Source organism: Tachypleus tridentatus, chromosome 4 (genome assembly GCF_004210375.1).
Source record: "Tachypleus tridentatus isolate NWPU-2018 chromosome 4, ASM421037v1, whole genome shotgun sequence".
Lineage (NCBI taxonomy): Eukaryota > Metazoa > Arthropoda > Merostomata > Xiphosura > Limulidae > Tachypleus > Tachypleus tridentatus.
In genome coordinates this window covers 39,325,133-39,351,621 of record NC_134828.1, presented here as the reverse complement: position 1 = coordinate 39,351,621, position 26,489 = coordinate 39,325,133, and the positions used below count along the sequence as shown (strand labels likewise).

General features: G+C 33.6%; 1 protein-coding gene and 1 long non-coding RNA gene across 4 annotated transcripts in view; one reads left to right on the top strand and one right to left on the bottom strand.

Annotated features, from left to right (window-relative positions):
• Positions 1-26,489, top strand: part of LOC143248891 (epidermal growth factor-like protein 7) — a 53,643-nt gene that overhangs the window by 9,518 nt on the left and 17,636 nt on the right. Inside the window, exons 1-2 of one of the 3 annotated variants that reach the window (XM_076497802.1) lie at positions 4,176-4,391; positions 25,841-25,972. In XM_076497802.1, coding sequence (XP_076353917.1) covers positions 25,848-25,972 — 125 coding nt within the window. In that variant the 5' untranslated portion in view covers positions 4,176-4,391; positions 25,841-25,847. Of the gene's footprint in view, positions 1-4,175; positions 4,392-24,074; positions 24,106-25,840; positions 25,973-26,489 lie in introns of those variants that run through there. The other 2 variants (XM_076497803.1, XM_076497801.1) reach the window with 2 other exon arrangements.
• On the bottom strand, positions 4,029-23,876 carry LOC143248892 (uncharacterized). The gene is made up of 2 exons (XR_013027253.1): positions 23,575-23,876; positions 4,029-5,034 (listed from the first exon to the last, which is right to left on the bottom strand). It is a non-coding gene; the product is annotated as an uncharacterized LOC143248892 (long non-coding RNA).

The following is a 26,489-nucleotide window of genomic DNA, read 5'->3' as shown; positions in this document are numbered from 1 at the left end:
TTAAAAAAATCCATGTTTCTTTCACAGAAAAAATCCACGAAAGACGATTCAAAAAGAATACGAAGAAAAGATGCAACAAACATAACTTATTGTTTTCAGCTATAGAAAGGTGCAACAAACATAACTTATTGATTTCAGTTATACAAAGATGCAACAAATATAACTTTTTGTTTTCAGTTATATGAAGGTGCAACAAATATAACTTATTGTTTTCAGTTATAGAAAGGTGCAACAAATACAACTGATTTTTTTTCAGTTATGAGTCGTAACATGTTAAAACAAATTTATATGTTATTCATAAACTTAAAATATTGTTCAGTGCAGTTAAAGTTCAGATGCCCTTGAGTCCATTTCATACGCTATTTACATATTTAAAGTGCTTTTAATCGAGTTACGCCACTCTATTTCTTCTTTCAGCTGATTCGGTAGAGATAAACGTTCGCTGGTTACATTTCTCCTCATATGATAGACGAAATAATTACATCTGTCTGTCTGTTTGCAGTCTCTATGATGCGACTATGATAGTTACAGCAAGGAACAAGTTCAGTTGCATTATTAGGGTGTTTAACAATTAGTAGAAAGGTTAAGAACAAAATAGAATGAGGTTTTATTTCAACATTCATCTATTTACGTGAATAAATATAAGTGCTAAAAAGTTTATCTGACATGTCTTATTTTTTATATCCTATATTGTTAAAACAATTATTTGAATTTATTGTACATTGAACTGAATGTTAAAGAGAAAAGTACGGAAAAAGTTGAAGATGTTGGCAATGTGAGAAAAAAACTGTCATAAAAGACAAGCAGGTCAGCAGACGCATTTCACTCTCACGTGACTCTTCTCTCGCACGTGCTTTTGTTCTTTAGTTATACCGTTTAAAGTTTGCGTGCTGGTTCGCTAATGTTTATTGCTATTATTATGATTCGAATTAGAGTTTGTTATCTCCCTAGACAGTTTAGCCTGTAATATGATCACCCAAAACAGTTTGGCAGCGTAACCCTAACAATCAAGTCGCTTTACAATTAAGTATTATTCTTTGACAACTAAAATATATGAGACAAGACACTTCTCATTTTCCTTTTGTAAAAAAAAAATTACCTCAGAAACTTATGAACACGCAGAATATTAGATGTGTATAACAATGATACTAAAAACATCGCATTTAAAATTCAGTTTAATTAATTATTTTTTCACACTGTGATTCGAAAGCCAAAGGACTGCATGAGTGCAAAAACTGTAATTTTTTTATAATGTTTGTTTCTTCACGTGAATGTCACTGTATGCTCATAATAGGCAGAACCGTCCTTAATTTCAGGCTGCGGATGAAAGAGAATACAACCAGTCGGTTTTATGTGCCACTTGAATAGGCAAATCAGAACCGAATACCAGGGTCGAATGTTATTTCTTTATAACGTATCAATGGTTAAAAGTAAGCATGTTTCGTGGTATCACGTCTAGAATCGAAGACCTTCGGAGGACTATGTTACGCTTACCAGAAGGCTACGTTCAGGTTCATACGTTAATGCATCACAATTCTGTGATTTTTAGTTAATATTTAAATTACATTATAATCAACAGAACCGACCGTTACGTTCTCTTCAGTGACAGAAACAATTAGGATTGTAATAAACTTGTGGTACCAAACTTTGGTTTAGTAACACGTTGATAAAATAATATTTCTGTTTCTCTATAATTTTATTCCAATATTTAGAATAAAAACGAGACGAAAGACACAAAAAAAAACATGAAGTTTCTCACAGAAAATAACATATTTGTAAACCTAAAATAGTTTTAAGCCATCAACAGCATTTGATATATTTATACAGAGCTTGAAGGACATTCGGCTGAACACCTAACTACACCTACTTTTGCAACTTTGCTTTTTGTTTTGTGAATCGATTACACATGAATGATGGGAAAAAGGAAAAAAATACAGATATGTGTATTTGTTGTTGCTGTTTTTTAGTTTCAACAGGAGAAATATGTTATTCTGTAAATACTTGGGTTATAAATTCTAGAAAAGAGAAGATTATGCAAGACACAATGATTGCTACGAACGAATAATTAACTATTAAAAATAATTTATTTCATTAGATTGAATGCCTCGATCTTATTTTTTTGGTTAGTAGCATGAATACTAATTTTGCTAACCAGTAAGGCTTCAGGTTGTAAACTTTATTAAAGTAACACATTTAAATTTTCGGGTGTGTGTTTTCTTGTAATAAAGCCCATTGGGCTATCTGCTGAGTCCGCTGATTTTAGCGTTGTAAATTCGTAGACTTTCCTCTGCGGGGACAATTTTTCGGTGTGCTAGCTTCTTTGGGACTAGGATTGGCTGAGATGAAACGACGTAAGCTGGTAATCTTTATGAAAAATGAAACAAAAAATCACTCGGTTTTGTGACACCACGTTAAAGTACTTCAGACTGAGCCAGTTGACATTACTCTTAGAGTTATGACCTATAATATGAATTACTTCACATTTTCTTTTGTATATGTGCATTATAGCTGACATATAAAGTATTAAGCTATAATCTCATGTTTAATCTATAGCAAAAAAATCACTTTGTTATTTCTATGAACGAATATGCAGGTATTTTGATAATTTACCAAAAGATGGCCAAGATAAGGAAGTCATACTTTGCATAACACAATTTTGTTCTGTGTTTGATCAAAACGAAGACATGAATTACATCAAGCAACACGTTTTCTTTCCCAATTTTATTTTTTTAATATGCTTTCAAATGGAACGAAATACATGAGTGAGTGTGTTGACATTTTTCTCAGTTTTCTACTACACCATAATAAACTATGATCAGTTTTTCTTTATACAAGAAAGAAATTACTTCAATACCATAACGAGAAAAGTTTTGAGCACATAGTAATAACAGGCCCAGCATGGCCAGGTGGTTAAGGCACTCGACTCGTAATCCAAGGATCGCGGGTTCGAATCCCTGTCACAGCAAACGTACTCGCTCGTTTAGCCGTGGAGGTGTTATAATGTTACGGTCAAACCCACTATTCTTTGGTAAAAGAGTAGACCAAGAATTGGCGGTTGGTTGTGATGACTAGCTGCCTTCCCTCCAGTCTTACACTTCTAAATTAGGACGGCTAGCGCAGATAGCTCTCGTGTAGCTTTGCGCGAAATTCAAAACAAACAATAATAACATTATTATTAATTTAATATTTTACGCAGACAGCAATATTTAATTTCCTTGAGACCTTACTTACAAAAAAAGAGAGAGAAAATGGAAGAAGTACATGTTCCACCAGTATAGTAAATACATGGCCCATTATAGTACAAGCAAATTTTAAAATGTAATCCGTAATTAACAAATTATATTATTTCACAAAACCAGGTCCTAAAACCATTAAAAAATCGTGTAATCTTGAGATCCAGTCCGAGGAAGTTACGTTCTAATCCTCCTTTTTACTTATAAAGACATTTGTGTCGAACATTCTTTTGGTTAACAACATGTTAAATTTTATGAAGTAAATTACTCTATAACATTATAGTCATATTTCTCTGTTTTGGTAAGCCAATTAACAGACTCACCTAACAAACTACAGAAGTTCCACATAATTTAAAAAAGATTAAATCTCTGTTCAAACAATACTATTTAACTGTAGTTTAAAACTGTTAACATGTTGTACTTCATACGTTGAATATAATAATAACTTCAATGAAAATTATTTTACTTTCAAGTGTTTTCAGTTGACTGATATCGCCCAAAGTTGCTTTAATATACGTAATTTGAAAGCATTATACAGCTTACTAGTGAATTAATTTCTTTGATAAAGATCTAATGGTAAAAAAGCACGCTTTAGAAAAATTCTGATTTCATTTTGCATACAAATAATTAATTTGATTATCTCACGCTAGTATAGCGGTGAATCTACGGATTTACAACACTAAAATCAGCGGTTCGATTCCCCTTGGTGGACTCAGCAACTAGCCCGGTGTGCTATAAGAAAATATACAAACCAATTAGATTAATCTTTTCAGCATAAGGACACGTGCAAACTATTTCAAACTCTATTTATTCGAGTATCCCACATTTTAGTTCAAATAACATTAAATAACAGTGAGGGAATATGTTGGCAATGCTTTACAAGAATGTGAAAACGCTAAGACAGAAGCGATAAGTGAACATTAAGGGTTTCGACACTATTAGAATACTCCTAAATTGTTTACAGCATATCGAAAGACATTTTTCCTATCACCATATTAATTACAGTTTGCTTGTTGCTGAGCGTAAGGTTACACAACGTACTATTTATGCTGTGTTCGCCACCGGTATTGAAACTCGGTTTTTAGCGTTATAAGCCTATGGACTTACTGCTGAGCCACTGCCGGATAACTAACCAAACCATGGAACATCTTGATATAGGTAAGTAAAGTGTAATTTGTTAGTTTTCTTTACAGCTTGAAAATATGCATGTGTGATTTGTTTACAGACCTTCTGGACTCATCATGGTTATGTATCAAAACTGAAGTATCCCTGGTTTACCTATGCACAAGTAGCAAGGACAGAGTCCATCATGGAAACGATACTAGTTTGTTTTGAAAAAGAAAATTGCAAAAGAGAAAAGTGACACGAGCAAATATGGTTGTGGATATTTACGTTCACTTTTCCAAGTCTGCGACTCAGGACAAGTTCTAGATGTTTATAGCACATTATCAAAACGTGATGTTTCACTCACGAAGGTTATTGTTACTTGGAACGTTTCCAAAACTGTGTTTGTGAAATTGTCTTTTTCTTTTCTTTTTTTTCATAACCATCTTAACAATAGAATAGTTTAAGAATATCATTGTTGATATCTTCTAAAAGGGTAGAATTATTCATCAAAACTCCATAAGTAATGTAATTTTCTATACAACATTGTAGGTACTATGTGGTATACGTGACTTGGTTCACGCTGATGTATTTCTGCATCCATCTGACCCACTTTCTGTATTTAATACCAGTAATGCATGTAGATTTATAGATAATCCAAAGTAAAAGCTTCGTCCTCCAGAAATGTGCTCTCCTTCTGAAATATTTGAAAACAAAAAGAAAATAAAAACAAATTCTGAAATCAGACACTTCTAAACTAATTCAACACAAATTACTGAGAGGAAACTATTTACCTGTACTTCTAGAAATATTGGGGAAAAAGTAATTGAATATTCTTTATTCAAAATTGATTTTAGTTTAACTAAAATGGCCGAATATAAACGCAAATGACAGTTTTGGTTTGGCTTGTTTTAAATTTCGCGCAAAGCTAGACGAAGGCTACTGCGCTAGCCGTCCCTAATTTAGCAGTGTAACACTAGAGGAAAGGCAACTAATTATCAGCATCCACCGCCAACTCTTGACTGCTCTTTACCAACGAATAATGGGATTGACCAACGCATTATAACACCCCATCGGCTAAAAGGCGAGCATGTTTGGCGTGACGAGGATTCGTAAATAAAAGTTACAGAGCTTGAGATTTCACCACTATCCTATGTAAGCGAGCACAAACATATGTGCTCCATTGACTCATTGATGGCTGGCACTTTTTTTGTACTGTTATCAAAGATTGTTGAAATATCGGAGCAATTTACTAATTATCCCATGTTATGCTCATTTTTACTTGCAATAAATATATTATATTCATCCCTATTACTGCCATAAAACATTTCATTAATTTAGTTTTGTTAATTAGGCTTTTTCTTTTCCATTTTCGATCATATTAGAAAAAAATTATCATACTTTCTGATATATGTTTTATAGCGCTGTAAAACAAGTATGACTTTTACACCTAGTGTTTGTCGTTATAATTAATGTGTTAATTAGTGCAGATTTACTTAGGAAAGACAACGTCTCTGTAGAAACTGAAAACTGTATATTCTTCAACTAACTACAACAAAACATGTCACCGTCTAAAAGTTTGTTTCGACTTATATATGTAAAAACAACTCGTCTGGGTTGAGAATATATTTTACGTAGAGGAGCGAACAACGTTTCGACCTTCTTTCCGACACTCAGTTACACAACTCCTTTCAAACATGTGGTCAGCTTCAGGTCAGTTACCTCTTTCGTTCTTTGTTTCGACTTGATGACTTTGCCTTTAAAATGTTGGCTAAGTACTTACAATTTACTTATCATAAGGACAGGCATGTCAAGGTGTTTAGAGCGCTTGACTCGCAATCTTAAGGTCACAGGTTCGAATCTCACTCGCGCTAAACATACTCGTCCTTTCAGATGTGACTATAATGTGACAGTAAATCTCACTTTTCATTGGTAAAAGAGTAACTCAATACCGTGTTTCTCCGATAATAAGACCTACCCATAAAATAAGACCTAGTGTGATTTTTGGGGATAGTTTTAATATAAGCCCTACCCTTAAAATAAGCTCTAGTTAAGAGTGGCAGGAAGAGGAAAGAAATAAAAAAAATTAATTTATTAATTAGTTTGTTTAAGTATTAATCAGTTAGTTTAATAGTTTAATGCTCATGCTCAACATGAGAGAGTAGGTGCGAAAATTCTACAAAAAAATGAGTTAAGTGAAAACTCAGCAGGAATTTTAAAAACTGATGATTTGCAAGACATTCCAGAGGATGATGATATGATTGTTTTGAATAAATTCCTGTTAATGAGTTTCTGAATGTTTTCGTAATTTCTATTTATTTAGAGGTCTTATAATTTTTACTTTGTAACTTCATTTTTTTAATATATCAAAATAAGACATCCCCCGAAAATAAGCCCTAGTGTCATATTTTGGAGTGAAAATTAATATAAGCCCTGTCTTATTTTCGGAGAAACACGGTAGTTGGAGGTGGGTAGTGTTGAGTAACTGCTTTCCCTCTCTGCTAAGTTGGGGAAAGCTCGTGCAGATAAACCATATGAAATGAAAACAAGACAAGAAGTGTCACGAGACATCAGTTTGTATGTTTGATATTGTTAAGCCTAAAGCTACAAAATGGGTTATATGTGCTCTATCAACTACCGAAACCTGGTTTCGAGCGTTGTAAGTCCACAGACATGCCGCTGTGCCACTGGGAGCGAGAAATTAGTAGAACTATGGAGTGAGAAACCGCTCTGACAACAATAGATGTGACAAATATAGTTCGGTTAGAAAACTGTTATTATAAACTTTTCTAATTCTTTAAAATCCCTAAGAAACAATATTATGAATGTGAAGTTTAAAAAATAGGCTTACCACTAATGTCTTAGGACATGTAAAATTGTAATCATTCTTCGCTGGCTTGTAAAAAGTTTACACAGTGTAACAATTAAATAATTTGTTCATTATCGTTTTATGCCACCTATGATATTCTTACGTCCATCAAACGGAGACGTCCCCCAATGGCACAGCAGAATATCTGCGGCCTCACACAGCTAAAAACCGGATTTCGAAGGCAGAGAACAGATAGCCCATTATGAAACTTTTTGCTTAATTACAAACAAACAGAAGTTTCTAATTTTTTTTTATTTACTTTAACTATTCCCTTGGTTATCAGGCTGTAGATAGGTCGAATATCCATTATCATGGTTTAGAATTTTGATTATTCTTAATATCTGTTGTGCCGTCTGTTGAGTCTCGAGTTTTTTTTATTTCTGATTTGTACGATCCTCTGAGCTGAATGTTGATAACTCTCACTTTTAAAACGAAACGTATTCAGTGGCATCATGTCTCGAGCCTTTGACTTCAATATGCAATCTGACTCACTAACCACTAGGCCACATGAGAGCTAACTTTGAAAATTGGCGCTTAATTATTGGATAAAGCATTAGTTTTGAGAGTGTCCGACGTAGTTCACATTGCCTTTAATTCAGACCATACGGTATCGTAAACCATGTTCTGTAACAAAATCTCATATCTCAAATGAAATCCATCATTCACACTTTAACGACAGCTCAGGAATGGAAATTATCAGATCTATTTTTTTTTCTAGAACAGGACTACAACTCTGAGTTTCACTGGCAGACAATTAATCTATTATTTATTTCCTGCTTAGAATAGATAGGTGTGAACTTCAGAGCAGACGTTACTATGCTACCATTCCAACCGTGAAGAATAGTGAGGGGTACTATTATGGTGTGAGCCTTTTACAGCTACTATGTGCACATCTTTTTAGCAACCGAAACAACAATAAAGAAAACAGTGTGTCAGAAGTAGCAAAACTATTTATTTTATTGTAAACTGAAAAGACTGAAGACAGCTTTTTTTTTTTACATTTTGATTGTAATCAAATATTGTTTGGGGCCTTCTGTAATTCCAGTTCATGGTACTCAACGAGTTCACGCAGCCCAAGTGCTTATTACATATCATAATTGTTACAAAAATGTGCTAGCATTATGTATATACTAGATGTACTACCTCAGGGTCCCCGAAAGTGTTTTTTTTCAAGAGTACATAAAACTAAAATTAGAAGTAGCAATTGCCTTTGACGTTCATATATCATGCTGTGTTTTAGCCTACAGAGAACATAATTCTTTTGACAATTCAGGGCATAAACAAGTTTTACTACGTCACGACAGTACACATTGCAACATTAAGTGTCCCTTATGTGAAGTCATTTTAGAGTCTATTGACTGACTGACAGACAACACACTGCCATATAATGTAGCGAATGGTATAAACAGGTGATCATTATAGATGGTTTTCGACCCCTTTGGGAATGTAACTTACATGCCATAATTACGTGATATTATGGTAGGTACAGGTAAACACTGTGCTTTCGAATAAATCAAATCAAGTGTGTTTATACTTGGTGACATTTCAGAAAGTAGGAGTAGTGGTAGATGTGCAAATATCACAGGGTAAATAAAATTCTCTTCTGGTAAATTAGACTTTCTTTTGCTTTAGATGTTTAAGTAACTTTAAATAAACAATATTACTTATAAACTGGGTAGAGAGGAAAGCTAATATTGTACGTATATCACAAGAGCACTTTGCCATCCACATTCAAGAGAAATGACAGGAGAAGACTTCGAAAAGTTCAGTCCACATGTACCTTATATGTTATAACTAGCGTTTAATCTGCAGAAATGACGGGACAAGTACTATCACCCCCATGGCATTTCATAGATAACTGAAATAAATAATTTTTGTGAAACTGAGCTTGACCAATAACGACATAGAAAAGTACAGTCGAGGCAGTCAAATATCGGTAAATTTCTTTGTGAGCCAATCACTGTAAAGATCATTTATGAAATGATTTCTTAGCTTATTCATGTAGTAATTATTGCTAAAATCAGATTAACAACTCATAACATATATAGAAAAAGTTAGTGTGTTTTGGTAATACGACGTTCCAACGCTTTTATGTCATGTCGCTTAGTACAACGTGAAATGTATATACATCAAAACTGAAATAATATTTGTTGATTTCTTACTTTTGATTCTTTGTTTATAAAATACATTTGTATTTTTTAGATTAAAAACGTTGATGACACAACAGAAAATAGATTAATATAAAAACGATTTAAGTTTAAAATTGAATCGATATTTTACTTCTGTGATAAATATTATGCACTTGGCTCTAGGCTAGGTGATCCCACACTATATATTTACATTAGGCTTTATTTACCAACACTCACTACACTTATAAGGTATCATGGCACCCTTGCACTAAAATCGTAATAGCAAGACAGTAATCGAACTCATCTACCTGAATAAATAAATTTTGGCTTTTATGACTCCTCTTGATTCGAGAAATCAAAATTGACGAGATGTGACATGCCACAAACTGTCTTTTATATAAGTTAGATAATAGTGTATAGCATAACCAACTGTTAAGTCATGTCAAAAAGAGAAGAGGAGGAACGGACGTGGAAATTGTTTCAGGTGTTAGCTGAGAAAATAAAATTGTTAATAAATATAACCATTCTCTGCTTTTGTTTTTGATTAAGGAGCAGCAGACATATATATTTTCCTTGAATTATCTTTTCTGGGCTTTTTTCAAATGTAAATAATTTTCCAACAACAGAAGTATGATAAGTCCATAAAATAGGTATTATTCAATACGATTCGAAACGTCAGTTGAGAATAATGACTGAGTCGTAAAGCATGTAGAAATATTTAGTAAAATTCACTTGAAAATTGTGAACAAGGTCTCAATACACTGGAGATGTTTAAAATTTCAACTTTAAAGGAAGCATAGTATTTAATACCAATTTTAATGCAAAACATTCTAGAATTAATATTTTCTCATTTTTATAGCTTTTTACTACAGCCATTTGTTCTCACTTTCTTATTAATGTGGTTTGAATAATTACTATAGAAGAACATTTATAAGGAATAGCTCTAGACAATCTTCAAATATCATAGGGGAAGAGTCTGTTTGTTTTTTAATTTCGCGCAAAGCTACATGAGGGCTATCTGCGCCAGCCATCCCTAATTTAGCAGTGTAAGACTAGAGAGTAGACAGGTAGTCATCACCACCCACTGCCAACTTTTGGGCTACTCTTTTACCAACGAATAGTGGGATTGACCGTCACATTATAACGCTCCCACGGCTGAAAGAGCAAGCATGTTTGGCGCGACGGTGATGCGAACCAAAGACCTTCATATTACGAGTCGAACGCCTTAATCCACCTGGCCATACTGGGCCGATAGGAGAGAGAAGAGTGTAAAATATTTACTGTAATGTAGAATGATTAAAGTATTTGGACTTTTAATTTGCTATTTATAGTATTATAGACAGTTAATGTATAGATAAATAAGTGAAAGTAATTTGAAGCTTAGATTTCTTTTTGTATTTGTTTATTTTTGTTTTAGAGCAAAGTTACTTTGGGCTATTCGTTGTGTCCATCGTGGGGGAATGAGCTGTGGATGTTTGTGTTGTAAGTCCGTAAACCTACCGTTTACATAGCTACCGAAACATAGCTACGAAAATTAATTTCTCTGACAAAATATGAGGCGAGTTTAATGAGGTATAGTGAGTTTAAGATAAACGAAGGTAAAACATCCTAATAACTCAAGTCTCATTAATTGAATATTATCGTTAAGTTTATAGTATTTAAACAAAGCACATAAATAAAATAACTTACGTTTTATTGAAAATAAACTATATCAGTCATAATTAGACCAAGAATATTGTTAGTCACATATACAAACTTTGCCTGATAAAGACGACTTTTTGAAAGATCAGGTTCTTGGTCATCTAAAAATCTTTTCCATTTTTTTTCAATGTTTATTTTTCTATAACATGTATCGGAGGTGTTGACTGATACAGTCAGCAAACAAAGTAACACAAGAAACAACTCAACTAACACCAAATTGAAATTGATTTGATTTGTGAAATTCTAAATCCGTTATATGACCTACAAGATCATTCCAGTAGGATTTCAGTTCGTTTCATGCACTGATTATTTTGTTCCTCTGCGAGAAAGAAAACAATCAAGGCATATCGGTGACATCTATCTGCCGGATTTATTGATGGTTTAAAACACTCTCGCAGAACAAAAATGAATAAATTATGCAATACTTTAGTATTCTGTTTGTGAATTGTTGCAGGAGATCCTGCTTCCATGCTATCAGTGTATAATTGTTGAATATTGTTCCAAACGCTCTATCAATGCATAATTGTTGAATATTGTTCCAAACGCTCTATTAATGTATAATTGTTGAATATTGTTCCAAACGCTCTATCAACGTATAATTGTCGAATATTGTTCCAAACGCTATATCGATATATAATTGTCGAGTATTGTTCCAAACGCTCTATCAATGTATAATTGTTGAATATTGTTCCAAACGCTCTATCAATGTATAATTGTTGAATATGATTGTTGCTCTTTGTTGTGCGATGTCCACTTCAACCTATTAGTCTGGTACAACGCTTCAACAACAACATTCGATAAGCAAAGAACACGTGCAGTGAGACTGCCTTGTACTGATGCTTGGCTTCTTGTTCTTAAAATAACATTTACATCTGAATTTACAGCAAGGTCGTTAGCAGGATTTGTTTGTTCCCTATGATCGTCTTAAGGAAAACGTATCTTTAAATGTTCAACATTACTTCGATTTCTTCCTCGTCAATAAATCTTGCTAATATTGTTGGTTTTAAATATTCTTTGCAGATTCTTCTGTATTATTCCTAGTAAAACATCCAGAATGGCCACCATTTTTTCGGATTGTTGTCCTTGACCAACCTACACTTTGATACTTGCATTATTGTCGTGCGGTATTTTGGCTTGTTTGTTTGTTTTTGAAATTCGTACAAAACTACTCGAGGGCTATCTGTGCTAACCGTCCCTAATTTAGCAGTGTAAGACTAGAGGGAAGACAGCTAGTCATCACTACCCAACGAGAACTCTTGGGCTACTCTTTTACCAACGAATAGTGGGATTGACTGTAACATTATAACACCCCACAGCTGAAAGGGCGAGCATATTTGGCGCGACGGGGATGCGAACCCGCGACCCTCAGATTACGAGTCGCACGCCTTAACACGCTTGGTCATGCCGGGTCTAGGTATTTTGGTTCTGGGAGCTATGACAGTATCACACCACTACTAAAGGGTATGGAATAGCTGACTATATTTTTATAGGCTTCACTCCTGGTGTAACACTTTACAATTAGTTTTATGACACATGACTGTATTCTGATGCATTTAATTTTCACATGACATTTATGAAGTATATGCCTTATATACATTTAGTTACTTATTATTTCCCATTATGACGCTCTTAAAGTAGTCAAATGCCTCGTCATGTAATTAGTGACGCGCATGGATGGATTAACAAGATTCGCACTGTCCCTATCTACTATATAGCGAAACACAGCCTAGGGAACGGGCTTGGAGAAATCAGCGGGGAAAGAAGACCCTGTTTAACTTGACACGATATGTTATTTATTACAGGATGTTATAGGGTGGTTATTAACTATTTTCACATGACATTTATGTAGTATATACCTTTTGTTACTTATTATTTCCATAACTTAATATAATATTGCGTACAGAAACACAGAAGTTGTATACTTATCTGATATGTATGTATAAAAGACAGTGTCCATCTTTTCGTAACGCTGCGCTACAACAGTGGCTCTTATGTTCTACCCTTAGCAACAAAAGTACAAAGTTGTTCAATATTATCTGATGTTATAGAGCACTTATTAACTATTATCTGATGTTATTGGGTACTTATTAACTATTATCAGATGTTAGAGAGTAATTTACCTATTATAAAATGTTAATGTGTGGTTTTGAACCATTATGTTAGAGAATAATTTTACCTATTAGGCTGTTATAGAAAGGTATTATGCTATTACCGGATGTTACGTAGTAATTTTACTTATTATAGGATGCTATAGGGTGAGTATTAAATATTATCTGATATTAGAGAGTAACTTCCCCTATTATAGGATGTTATAGAGTTGTTTTTGACTATTATCTTATTTTAGAAAGTAATTTTTACCTATTGTAATACTTTATTGAGAGGTTTTTAACAATTATCTGATATTAGAGAGTAATTTTACCTGTTATACAATGTTATAGTGTTGCTATTAACTATTATCGGATGTTAGAGAATAATTTTACTTGTTATAGAAACCTATAGAGTGGTTTTAAACTGTTATCGGATGTTAGACAGTGTTGTTTGTTTCAATGTACGACTTGATATTGTTGTTAATGAATATAATTAAATAGTGAAATGAAATGTCTAGACAGCAAAACTGTAAAAAAAAATATGTGTTGATTTCATGATTTAGTGTCTGCGCTGATTAAAAGTTTGTTTTTATTTTTTCAACTTTGCTAACATAGAAGGAAAACAGTTTAATTTAGAAATGACTTACATTTACAACTTAATTAATATTTCATCTTTACTGAGAAAGTTCATTTTTATAGACCTAGGCTATGGGATTATACTCTACGACTTTGCTTTAGGCTTACGTACAAAAAGTAACATCTCAGGTTTACTTATGACATCGTGATAATGTTAATCAACAGTTTTACTTTTATTTTTTGTAGTTGTTTGATGAAGAGTTTGTTTTTATCCTGAGCTGTAAACAAACGCAAAATAAAATTACCAAATATTTCAAAGACAAAATGATATTTCAACAGAAAAAATGCATTGCTTTGTTCTTAAGCAAAGAAAATGGAATACAAGCTATCGTTTGCGAAAATATTTGGGTTTGTATGCAATTCCATTCAGAGTAAAAAAATATTAGCTGTTATTGTGCGAAACTGAACACTGTTGTGTTGGAAGTACCCATTGCATAGAAATTCAAACATTTTATCAATAATGAATCGCTGTCGGTAAATCGGTAATGATTAGGCCTAAGTGGGTTTTCGCAATAAGAGCTTTGGTCCATTTTACATTTTCAGTTGCTTGTTTGTTTGTTTTTGAATTTCGCGCAAAACTACATGAGAGCTATCTGCGCTAGCTGTCTCTAATTCAGCAATGTAAGACTAGAGGGAAGGCAGCTAGTTATCACCACCCACCGAGAACTCTTGGGCTACTCTTTTACCAACGAATAGTGGGATTGCCCATGACATTATAACGCCCACACGGCTAAAGGGGCGAGCATATTTGGTGCAAGGTGAATTTGAGCCCGTCACCCTCGCATTACAAGTCGAACGCCTTAACCACTTGGCCATACCGGGCCTATTCAGTTGCTTACAAGATGGTGTTTCTTTCACCTACGAATTTAATTGAATAAACGGTGTATCTCCATTGGTTCTTTGGATGTTATTTCTAAGTTACATTCGCCCAAGTTTATTCTTAAAAATCTGTTCTCCGTCTCACACAAAATCTTATTTTTCTTTTGGCTTTTTTGGGTAATTTCAATGCTTTCAGGGTTAAACACATCCCATAATCATATACACGTAGTAATTAATATCTTTGCTGAAATAAACAACATATTCAACTAGGAGAACCAAAATCCCTCGAATTTACATACAAGTTATTTGTAAGAAAGTTTTATACACATGTTAAAATATTTAACTTTTATTTACAGAGTATGCAGATATTGACCATATGTTTCCTTCAGTATTTGTTTCTCGTGAGATAAACGACAAATTCACGGAGTGTCAATGCTAAAGTTCGGTTCCTGCGGCGAACAGAGCACTTATAGGCCATTCTATGGCTTTGCGACAAAAATTAAACAAACAAACAATCTAAAATAATTAGCTTTACTATTCTTATATCACACTGTGTATTCCCTATCAGTTTATCAAGCCTCTGTGATATAACCATGTATTAGTTTTATGAGCTATACGCACATTATTATATATATATAACACGTTATAATCTTTATCTGGCCTCCTAAATTATATTCGAAATCAGCGCTGAATCTTCTATGAATGACCTTGTGAATGACATACCAAGTGGGCACACGAAACTCCTTTTCCTGATTGACCTCCAAAATCTTATGAAGAAAACTGATAGTTATTTGTATATTACGTTTTTCGTACTTACTTCTGATGAAAGAAAGTCCAGTTTGTGAAGTGCTCAGGTTATAAAGTTTCTCTTCTGGTGCCAAGTTTGTGTACAGTATATTTGTATATATTACGTGTCTTACTTGTTTATAATATATATTACACAACTAAAATACTTTTGACGTTGTAAGTTCTAAATTCGGTTAAGTGTTAAGTATGACCTGAAATTATATTTTAGTTACACTTTATGACTTTCATATCAAGTAAAGGTATTTTCACAGCTCATTTTGTTGATTTGTCAGCTATAAAGGGATTTAATGTAGTGAGTCTAGTTTCACTTCAGATACATTCCACCTTTTAAGGAAGAAACTTTCTCTCTTGTTTGTCAACTCTCTCTGACAAAGTCCACTCTAGGTTTTACGACACCTCATTCTAAACACACCATTCGTACATTTTATTTTCAAGTTAAGATTGTTTTAGGTACTGTAATTTTAGAGATTATTTATTTCATTTTCTTTTAATTTTCCTTAGTTTTCAAAGCAATAGCACTACTGTTATAGTATTGGAGAACATCTACTATTATGTGTTAAGGGTGACGGACAGTCGTACATCTAGTGTTACTGTCATGTATCAAAGACTGTAGACTGTCGCACATCTAGTGTTACTGTCATGTATCAAAGATTGTGGACTGTCGTATATTTAGTGTTACTGTCATCTATTAAATGTGATGGATGGTCGTGTAGTTACAATATTACTATCATATGTTAAGGGAGACTATATCTGCTATTACTAATGTCCTTGTCAGCATGCCTATTTTTGAGTAGCGTCACAGTGTCTTTGGGCTTAATAGTTGCATAAGGCTCAACAAGAGCTGTCATCAAGTTCACGATTTCTTCCACAGATTTAAAATCCAACATGTCGAAACTTTGCACATACAGGTAATCGAGAAAACATCCGGTGATTGATTACAGTGTGTCAAAGAGTAGGAACAGTAAAGTCACGTGTAACTGGACTTGGAGATATTTGCTGAATATCTAGTGGGAACAGATGTGATGAAACAGATGCAACAATGGGCGAATAAGGAAAAGGCTCATGTAATGGATTCCTCTCATTAATTATCTGTTGTGGTTTCTTGATGGTGCAGCTAGTCATAATTTGGTCAATTTTTGTTCGAATTTGAAACTAAATTGTAATCGTCATATCTCATCGCATACTACTTCTTATTTGAGTTTCACCATAAATAAATCTCGATTTTTTTACGTACAATCCCTGTCACAGAGACGCCTGTAGTTGAGGTGGTGAGTTTGTGTTAAAAATAACAAATATAATCATAACACTGAACTTTGACTTAATCATGACATATATAAACATATCGTACAAGATGAGCTTCTGCTTTGTTTACTTTTAGTTATGTGATACTTTCTGAAATGCAGAGTTTAAAATAGTTTTATTAAATAATTCGATACTTTGATACTTAGAGTAAATAAATACATAATCCACAAGAAGCTGGGAATTTGAAAGAATCATGAGTAAATATTTTGTATTGGCTCTACCAAATACTTTTTTACTTTACTTCACAAGATTTGTTTTTTAAATAACTAGATAGTTGTTTTTAGTTGTAAAGCTTCACACCAGATTCTCTTATCCCTGTGGCTCAGCTAAAACTCGGGTTTCGACACCCCCTGTGTGCAGAGCACAAAGAGTCTTTTATGTGGTTTTATACCTATTTTGCCTATTAAAATGTAAATAGCTTTTAGTAACACGATTATTTTATGCGATAGGACTTCGTAAAATCAGTTACACAGCTAAACAAATTGCAATGGGTAATTAGAGTTATATAAGTGGAGCTGAAATGATAGAAAAAGGCAACCGAAAAAAATGACCTTGGAAGATTAGAGAGAGAAGTGATATATTATTTTCACAACTTTAAAGACGATACGTTAGACTAAAAATAAGTGCCATTTTTTCGATTAGAAATTCATAACATCAAGAGAACTCGTAATGTTTCAAGGGTCACTGACCGACGAGAAGGTCAGAGCTTGGAAGCCTTATTGGGCAAAGTACGTATAAACAAGGACTTTACGTTATGTTCAGTAATTTTTTTTGTATTAATCTGTAGATATCCGTTGTCACAAAAACAAAATATACGCCTAATTTGACATTAAAACAGGGTTGTTGTTCTCATCTGTATTTGTGAAATACTTTTAACTAAAAACAACTTATAATTGACCAAACTTAACTTTTTTCTCATTAACGAATTTATTTACGATGTCAGGTAAAGCGATAAATGGAAAAACAAATATTGTATAGTGAAACAAGACTGCTCTATGTTGATTTTAAAAAATAAAATTTTTAACTCTAGTCAACGAACCTACGCACAAATACTTCTATTTAAAATTCTAAGAATATTGTTCTCACCATAAACTATGAGTCTTATTGTGATAATGATCTGTAACTCTGTTTATTGTTTTTAACGCAAAGATAAACAACGTGCTGTCTGTCCTGCGTCCTCCGCTAGTACAGCGGTAAATCTATGGAATTTACAACGCTAAAATCTGGAGTTTGAATTCCCTCGGTGGACTCAGCAGATAGCCTAATACGGCTTTACTACAGGAAAACACACACACACGCGCACTGTCCTGCGCCAAACAGAGGTACCGCATTGTAAGTCCCCAGTCATACCAGAGTGCCAGTAGGGTGGCATGAAATAGGCTTAATATACAAATATTTAACCTCGTAGTCATTAAAGCGCTCCACACGGCCATCAGATTCATTCGGAACTCAGGAACGTTAGTAGTCAGGAGAAGTCTCTAAACTGTTTTACTTTTGTTCCTTGTACATTCATGTACAAAACACCACAAAAAATGCTTCGCAAGTTCTACCATTATGACAAACAGTTTCTCTTAACCTTGTATTAAATACAAGTTTTATAAGCAAATCAGATTCATTTGACAGTGGGTGAAACAGTCGAAAAGGGCGCATCATTGAGTAACAGAAATACTGAAAAGAGGTGTATTTTGCGTCTTTAATGCATTTTTAATTTTTCACCATTAAGCAGTGGAAATGTACATCTTTTGTATGAAATGTACGTCATTAACAATATTCCCTTCTCTCTTTCAGCTTAGTTTTAAATATATTTAAGTGGAGTAACAAATAAGGCTGATCAACATGTTATAGTAATTACCTGCAGAGCACTCATGTATCAAGCCTCATCACTTATCTGTAGTTGACAAACTTGTGTAACATTACAAGTTTTATTGTAAGAAGTAGTTTGATTCAGGCTTGTACCAGAGTCACTTTAAATCTTATTAACTGTAAATGTTTGTGACCACTTTTTCCCGGCAGTTCAGTCCTAAGTATACACTGTCGCGTTCGAAGATGTTCTGTTCAGGATATTCGGTTAATCTCTAAACATTATAGCTGAGTATACACTGTCGCGTTCGAAGATGTTCTGTTCAGGATATTCGCACAAAGCTACTCAAGGGTTAGCTGTTCAGGATATTCGCACAAAGCTACTCAAGGGTTAGCTGTTCAGAATTTTCAACTGAATGAGTAGAGGAAAAGGAGCTACTCCCACCACAAACCATTCTAATAGTTAAATTTGACCTTCACTCTTATAACTCAAACACACACACATGAACTGAATTACGATTGAGAGGTTGCTTGGAGTGGAAGTGAACATGGGATGCTCAAATTCACACTCTAGTACACTAAACAAGAGCCATGATTGACCTTATGTTTTTTTTTAATATCATTTACAGCCTAATTATGCACAAAAATGTACGAAAGAGATACATTAAGTAATGTTATTTTTATTATTTAGAAAATTAATATTTTACTGATCTGGCTACAAGTGTAAGAAACCAGTAAAATAAACAACTAAAAATGGAATTAAACAAATACACCACAACACACTGATTTTAAACAAACAGTACTGGAGAACAACGAATACACCACAACACACTGATTTTAAACAAACAGTACTGGAGAACAACGAATACACCACAACACACTGATTATAAAACAAACGGTACTGGAGAACAACGAATACACCACAACACACTGATTTTAAACAAACAGTACTGGAGAACAACGAATACACCACAACACACTGATTTTAAACAAACAGTACTGGAGAACAACGAATACACCACAACACACTGATTTTAAACAAACAGTACTGGAGAACAACGAATACACCACAACACACTGATTTTAAACAAACGGTACTGGAGAACAACGAATACACCACAACACACTGATTTTAAACAAACGGTACTGGAGAACAACGAATACACCACAACACACTGATTTTAAACAAACGGTACTGGAGAACAACGAATACACCACAACACACTGATTTTAAACAAACGGTACTGGAGAACAACGAATACACCACAAAACACTGATTTTAAACAAACAGTACTGGAGAACAACGAATACACCACAACACACTGATTTTAAACAAACAGTACTGGAGAACAACGAATACACCACAACACACTGATTTTAAACAAATAGTATTGGAGAACTCATCTTGTTTCATGTTTCGCTCATAAGTAAGTTGTGTCTGTACGAACGAAAAACGCGAAGGCGCAGTAAAAAAAAGAAATCATTTAAGCCTGATATAAGAATCCAATTAAGCGCATATACAAACACCGTTAATTAAGATGAAAGAGATAACGCTTCATCCTTCATAGTCAGTGTCAATGTCCGCCAATGGTTATCCAACAAAATGACATTTGTTATTGTCAAAGGATATTTCACACTTTGTCCATTACTCTAATAAACATTGAAAATGGTTACTGAGGGTTATCTGCATAATATCCTCACGACCATTTGAAGAAACTAAATTTGATATCAGCAAAGAAGTTTTACGATTTTTATTTTTCCCAGCAAAAAACTGTCGTCTACAGAAGAACGTTTCGTCATTTTGATACAATTTTTATTTCGTACGTTCACTTATTGTTTTTTATATATTTTTTGTTTTTGTTTTTCCTTAATGATCTGTATATATTTTTGAAAAACTTCAGTAGAACCTGTTTAGGCTTAGCTATTTTGCTAAGTTAGTTTGTGGTGTACTTGATTCTTCAATTATTTCTGGGTTCTTCAGCTTTCTCAAATTAAAAAAAATCAATTTAAAGAAAGATAAAGCAAAAATAAAAATATTCATATAATTGACGCTGTCTTTCACTTCCACATGAGAAACGATGACATTTTCAAATCTAACAGAGGGTTGACTACATTATATTACAACAACTGGTTTTTGAAACTAGCCACATCTTTAAACTTCATATCGCCACATCCCATCGTGCTCTATCTGACAACCATGTATTCTTGACAACAGCCTTTCAGTATAGTTTGGTAAAAGCTCTTTCGTAGGCCTGTCATATTCATTCATATTAAACCATTCCTCCATGCAAAACTTTTATAATTCATCTGTTTGAGTAGTCCAATTGAGGAGAAATCAACAGAGGACTTATTATGGATTCGAATGATAATATTTTCCAATTTCATTCTCGAGTTGCTTGAGATATGAGACAGTTGAGCTTGAGATATGACTGGTCTTCTGTTTGTAAGCCCACTCACTGATGACCACGCTTTCAAAACGAAATCATTTTATATTATGTTGTGTACGTTTCCTGGAATAAGTGGCCGACTTTACCACTGGTCTTTGTATTCGTAGATTCTCGCACGTTACGAGACATGAGATTTTGCTTTCTATGGTTGGAGTAAGTTGTTGATAGTCTCTTTCTGGGATGGTCTTGGTGCTCCAAGTTGATTCATATTATTAAAACTTGCACTTTAAGTCTCAGGAATAATTTGAAAATTCTAGATCTCTGATCTAAAGACATTTTTATGTTTTGAGTTTATGATTATTTTGCATAGGAAAGAGCTGTTGCACACCCTTCACCAAATCAATCAGTTTATATTTTACGTATTACAATTAATACTGGAAGAGTCGCCGAGTTATATGTTATGATACATATTAATATTTCAAATAGCCGTATATTTGAGTTTGAATTTACAAGTTAATTAATTGACCATATGTATCAAATTTATGATATTTTAACAAGATATAGGAAAGGATAGACATAGAAAGAGTACCCTTCACCAAATCAATCAGTTTATATTTTACGTATTACAATTAACACTGGAAGAGTCTCCGAGTTATATGTTATGATACATATTAATATTTCAAATAGCCGTATATTTGAGTTTGAATTTACAAGTTAATTAATTGACCATATGTATCAAATTTATGATATTTGCTAACAAGATACACACAGTTTTCTTTCTTAACACAAGTATATTTTAATATACAAACAATAATACAATTTATAATAACAATAATTACAATTTATAATTTATAGTAATTATAAGTAGTTACAACAAACAGTTATTTATATACAAAAATGTTACAAACTCACAAACAATATTCAACCTTCTATGTGGTCTGTAACTGAATATGTTATCGATTGTTCAGATCCACGACGAGCAAATTAACTATATCTTAATACACAGATACACTTCACTTAACGGGAATGCTAGTTAGCTCTATTCTTGTTTGGCTTAACACGGTTTACAAGCTTACATTTCACAGAGGAATATATATATCTAATGCCCTCGTAGAAATACTAATGGCCAAAGTTAATTCTCTTAAGTTAAACGACTTATAATGATCGGAATCTGTAACGTTCCAAGTCAAATTTTAAAGTTTTTCGATTAATAGACGTTTATCCCAATTCCGTGGCTTTATCAAACTAAAAATATTCTATAACTGTCTCTTGATGCGTCGATTTATAATCTTTAGATAAGATTCTCGAAAGTTCAACAATATTAGAAGACACACTAGTGTTTTCGTAAAACATATATTGTTGATTCTTACTCTCGAAAATCTTCTACAAATTTAGAGAACAGGAAGGAATTGTGCAATACACATTTAATAACATATATTGCGTGCATTGAACTGAAACAAAAGTAGATATTAAATTAAATGTATAGCAGTAAATCCGTTACATCTTCAAATGCCAAACAATGTCAAACTGTAGCTTTGATATATTCTCTTTCACTAAGACATTAACTCGACTGTGGTTATCTTATTATAATATTCTTAATTCTGTACTTATAACAAATTCATCAGAACTTACAACGAGCAGATAATGAAAATAAAGTTAACAACTCCAGTACGATGTATTATTTGCCCCAAAGAATAAAGTAAAAAAAAAACAAACAAACTTTACTGTGTATAATAATCTTGGCAGCACAGCTATTGACAATTTGTCAAAATATGAACTTATACCAAAAGCCATGTTATTAACCAGTATTGTGCTGACAGTTGCGGGAAAAGTTGACGAAGTAATACTTGTTGAGTTCTGAAAACAAATTAAAAAATATACGCTGAGATGCAGAAAATTTGCTTAGGAACAAAGATTAGTAACGAACATTTTTATTAACTGATAAAAATACGTATTTATGAACAATTGTTTTTCCATGTCGTTCCACCTCTACCACATCTTTGAAGGATTATGTAAGAATGTGTGTGTGTTTACGTATAGCAAAGTCACAGTAGACTATCTGCTGAGCTCATTGAGGGGAATCGAACCCCTGATTTTAGCGTTGTAAATCCGTAGACTTACCGCTGTACTAGCAGGGGGGGGGGGTTATTATGCAAGAAACTTTAATTGTAGTTTTCAATTTGAGTAACATCTTGTGGGACACTTAGACTAAACGGCCACGTCAAAGAACCATAAAATTCCAGTATGGTTGTCATAATGTTAAGCCAGTGAGAAAGACCAACCAGTAGACACTCCATCCACCCACCTACCCTACTTACGTTATTAGCCTGAATAACGGAATAAACTGGCATTTATTATAACGTGTCCAGAACAGAAAGAATGGTCCTAGAAGAGGAGAGGCTGGAAGAATGGACGAAACTATTTTGAAATTTGTTAATTTATGAAAATGTATATACTCAGGCTTGTTCGTTTTTACTGAATTACCACAAAATAACATAATAACCTAAAATACAATAATCACAAATTTTATTTGATTCTCTACATTTATTGCAATATTACTGTGTTAAACTTTCTAAAGCTTCTGGCTGTTTAACGTCAAAACTATTCTTTTTTATTATTAATTAATGATTTATTTTGGTATACAGAAAAATGTTTACTGATCTTAAGTGCTTAAAATAACTCATAATAAAATAAACCAACCTCTTTTGATCAGGGTAACATACTCAATATATTCCGATAAGGAAAGTCATTATTCCAAGTACCTTTTGTACCTAACAACCCGCTTCCAAAAAAAGCTGGTAACCGAATATATTCGCGCTTTTAGCCATGGGTGAGTAAAGAGTAACCTAAGATTTGGCGGTGGGTGATATTTGCCTTTCTTCGAGTTTCTCACTTCAAAATTAAAAACGGTTAGCATAAGTAACCCTCGAGTAGCTTTGCGCGAAACTCAACAAATAAACAAAACTGTCGTGTCAATAATGTAACCAGTTGACAAGACAGATAGCACTCAAACTGTTTTCTTTCTCAGCTTGTAACGCTTCTATAAAAAAAGTTTGAGTTTCAAGTGACACGTTTAAAAAAAATAACAGAAAAACGTAGGATCAAGTTTGAAACATATAATGAGATCATGTGACAAACTAAGTCGTAGTTTCTGCTTTAGAACATATGCAGAGCCATATAACTTAATCTCAAGCATGGCTCACGTGAGGGGACCACGCAGTGATCCAATACGTAAATAATTATAGAAACAAATTACACTATTTTCTATTACTCTTTGAATTAAGTATAATGCATGTTACTATGTAATTTCCACTTAATTTTTGTAATTTAATTTAACTCTTTGTATGTCCCATTTTCTATAAAAGTAGTTAAGTAACTCTGGGTTTGACTGATAGTTACATCCCAGCTTGAAGAATATGAATAATCCGTGAAGACAGCTATTATGTTCAATAGAGTTATTTCTTTACGAAAATTCGAAATTCCGAGAAAAAGACAAACTCTTTACTAGATGTTTTTTTTATCCCCATGGCCAGAGGGGTTAAGGCGTGCGACTCGTAATCTGAGGGTCTCGGGTTCGCATCCCCGTCGCGCCAAACATGCTTGCCATTTCAGCCGTGGGGGCGTCGTAATTTGACGGTCATTCCCACTATCCGTTGGTAAAAGAGTAGCCCAAGAGTTGGCGGTGGGTGGTGATGACTAGCTGCCTTCCCTCTAGTCTTACACTGCTAAATTAGAGACGACTAGCGCAATAGCTTTGTGAGTAGCTTTGCGCGAAATTGAAAAAAAAACAATTCTTTGTCACTAAATATATGTTCGCTCTAAGGTGCATTAAGCTGACTTAATAAATGTGCTTAAATCCCGTGCTGTTTATTATTGCAATATATTTATTACCGATGCATGGATCGAGTTCCGAACTTATCCGTGTGCATCCAGTTGGCTTGTTTTAAATTTATTAAATAATTTACGAGTTGGATTTTGTTATACTGCACGAACATGACATGGTTTATACTTCAGTACAGTGAATTTAGCCCAGAAGAGGCATGTTCATGTCGTTGTATACGAGGGTAAATGAATTCTATCTTACACTACCGGTCGCAATCTCCATCACACCAAACTTGGTCGCCCTTTCAGCCGTGGGGGCGTTATAATGTGACGGTCAATCCCACTATTTGCTGGTAAAGGAGTAGCCCAAGAGTTGGTGGTGACGACTAGTCTTACACTGCTAAAGTTTGGTGTGACGGGGATTTGAATCCGCAACCCTCGGATTGAGAGCCGAGTGCCTTAAAACCTGTCCATGATGGACCTCGTTTGAAGTTAAGCACAAAGCTACACAATGAGTTATTTATATCAAAACCGAGTTTCTAGCGTTGTTAGTCCAGAGACATACCGACAAACTAATTATCTGAATGTTTCTAAAAGTGCAGAGGTTCAGTCACCTTTTACTAATAAAGCAGAAAACAACGTTTCAACCTTCTTTGGTCATCATCAGGTTAACCTGAGAGATTTAAAATTTTTCTCCTGCGTTGAACACCTTTTGGAACATTTGATTTTAACAGTTTTTTTTAATCTCGGCGAATCTCTCTCTCTGTTTTTGTTACTGAAATACTCATGTTTATATTGCTGGTCAATGTAGTTTCGAACTGGTAATGTTTTGGATTGTAGTTTGCGCATGATTTTACTTTCCACAACGTTGTGATTATCAAACATTTTAATAAGATATTTCTTTCTGCCTTTGCGCTGAGTGAACGTGTCGTTTCATTCATCTAATTTTTAAAGCATATATCTTCATGTGCGACAGTATTGTAGTAATTGTTTTTTTTTATAATATGGTCAGAATTTTATTGTAGAGTTACGTCTATTATTTACTGTAAACCTAAATAATCTATATTTGTGACAATTCATACTATCTTGAAAATTGTGATAATATATACCTGGAGGAAATGTAACTTTATTTAACCTTTTCCAGACGTAATATGTGCGCCCGCAGTCACGTGATCAACACACCTGTAAAACGTTTCGAATCCTACCGTAAACCTGTCTACAGATCTTTCACACATGCTTGTCAGTCAGACGCAACTCAGACATGTAAATCTTACAGGTGAGTTCAAAATATTCTTTATATCTTCTTTCTTACATCTTATATTCAAAATATCTTCTCAAAATATACCATTATTTGTTTTGATCATTCTATTGAAATAAGTAATCGTATTTTTGCTTCCACTAGTAACGATAAATTGTTCTTCTATAAGAATCTTTGCTATCTACGTATTTCATTTGTAGTTAACTTAAAAATGTGATTACCTTTGACAGCCATTTCGTAAAAGTTTTAACCCTGCTCGAACGCTAAAAATAACAAGTTACTTGAAAATGTGTGATATTTCAAGTTAATTGAAGTGACAGGATGTAGTGTACTGTTATAAGAATTTCTCTGATGTCGAGTCAACTTACATTACATTTCCATTTAAATCATTTCAGTGAATCTAATGGCAAGATATGAATATCAGGAAATGAAGAGCGTTAATGGTTGAGCCAATACGATTCTCATTAACGTTTGACGTTTTAATATTTATTATTTTAGCACTGCAATTACACGTCCAAAACATAGAAAGATAATT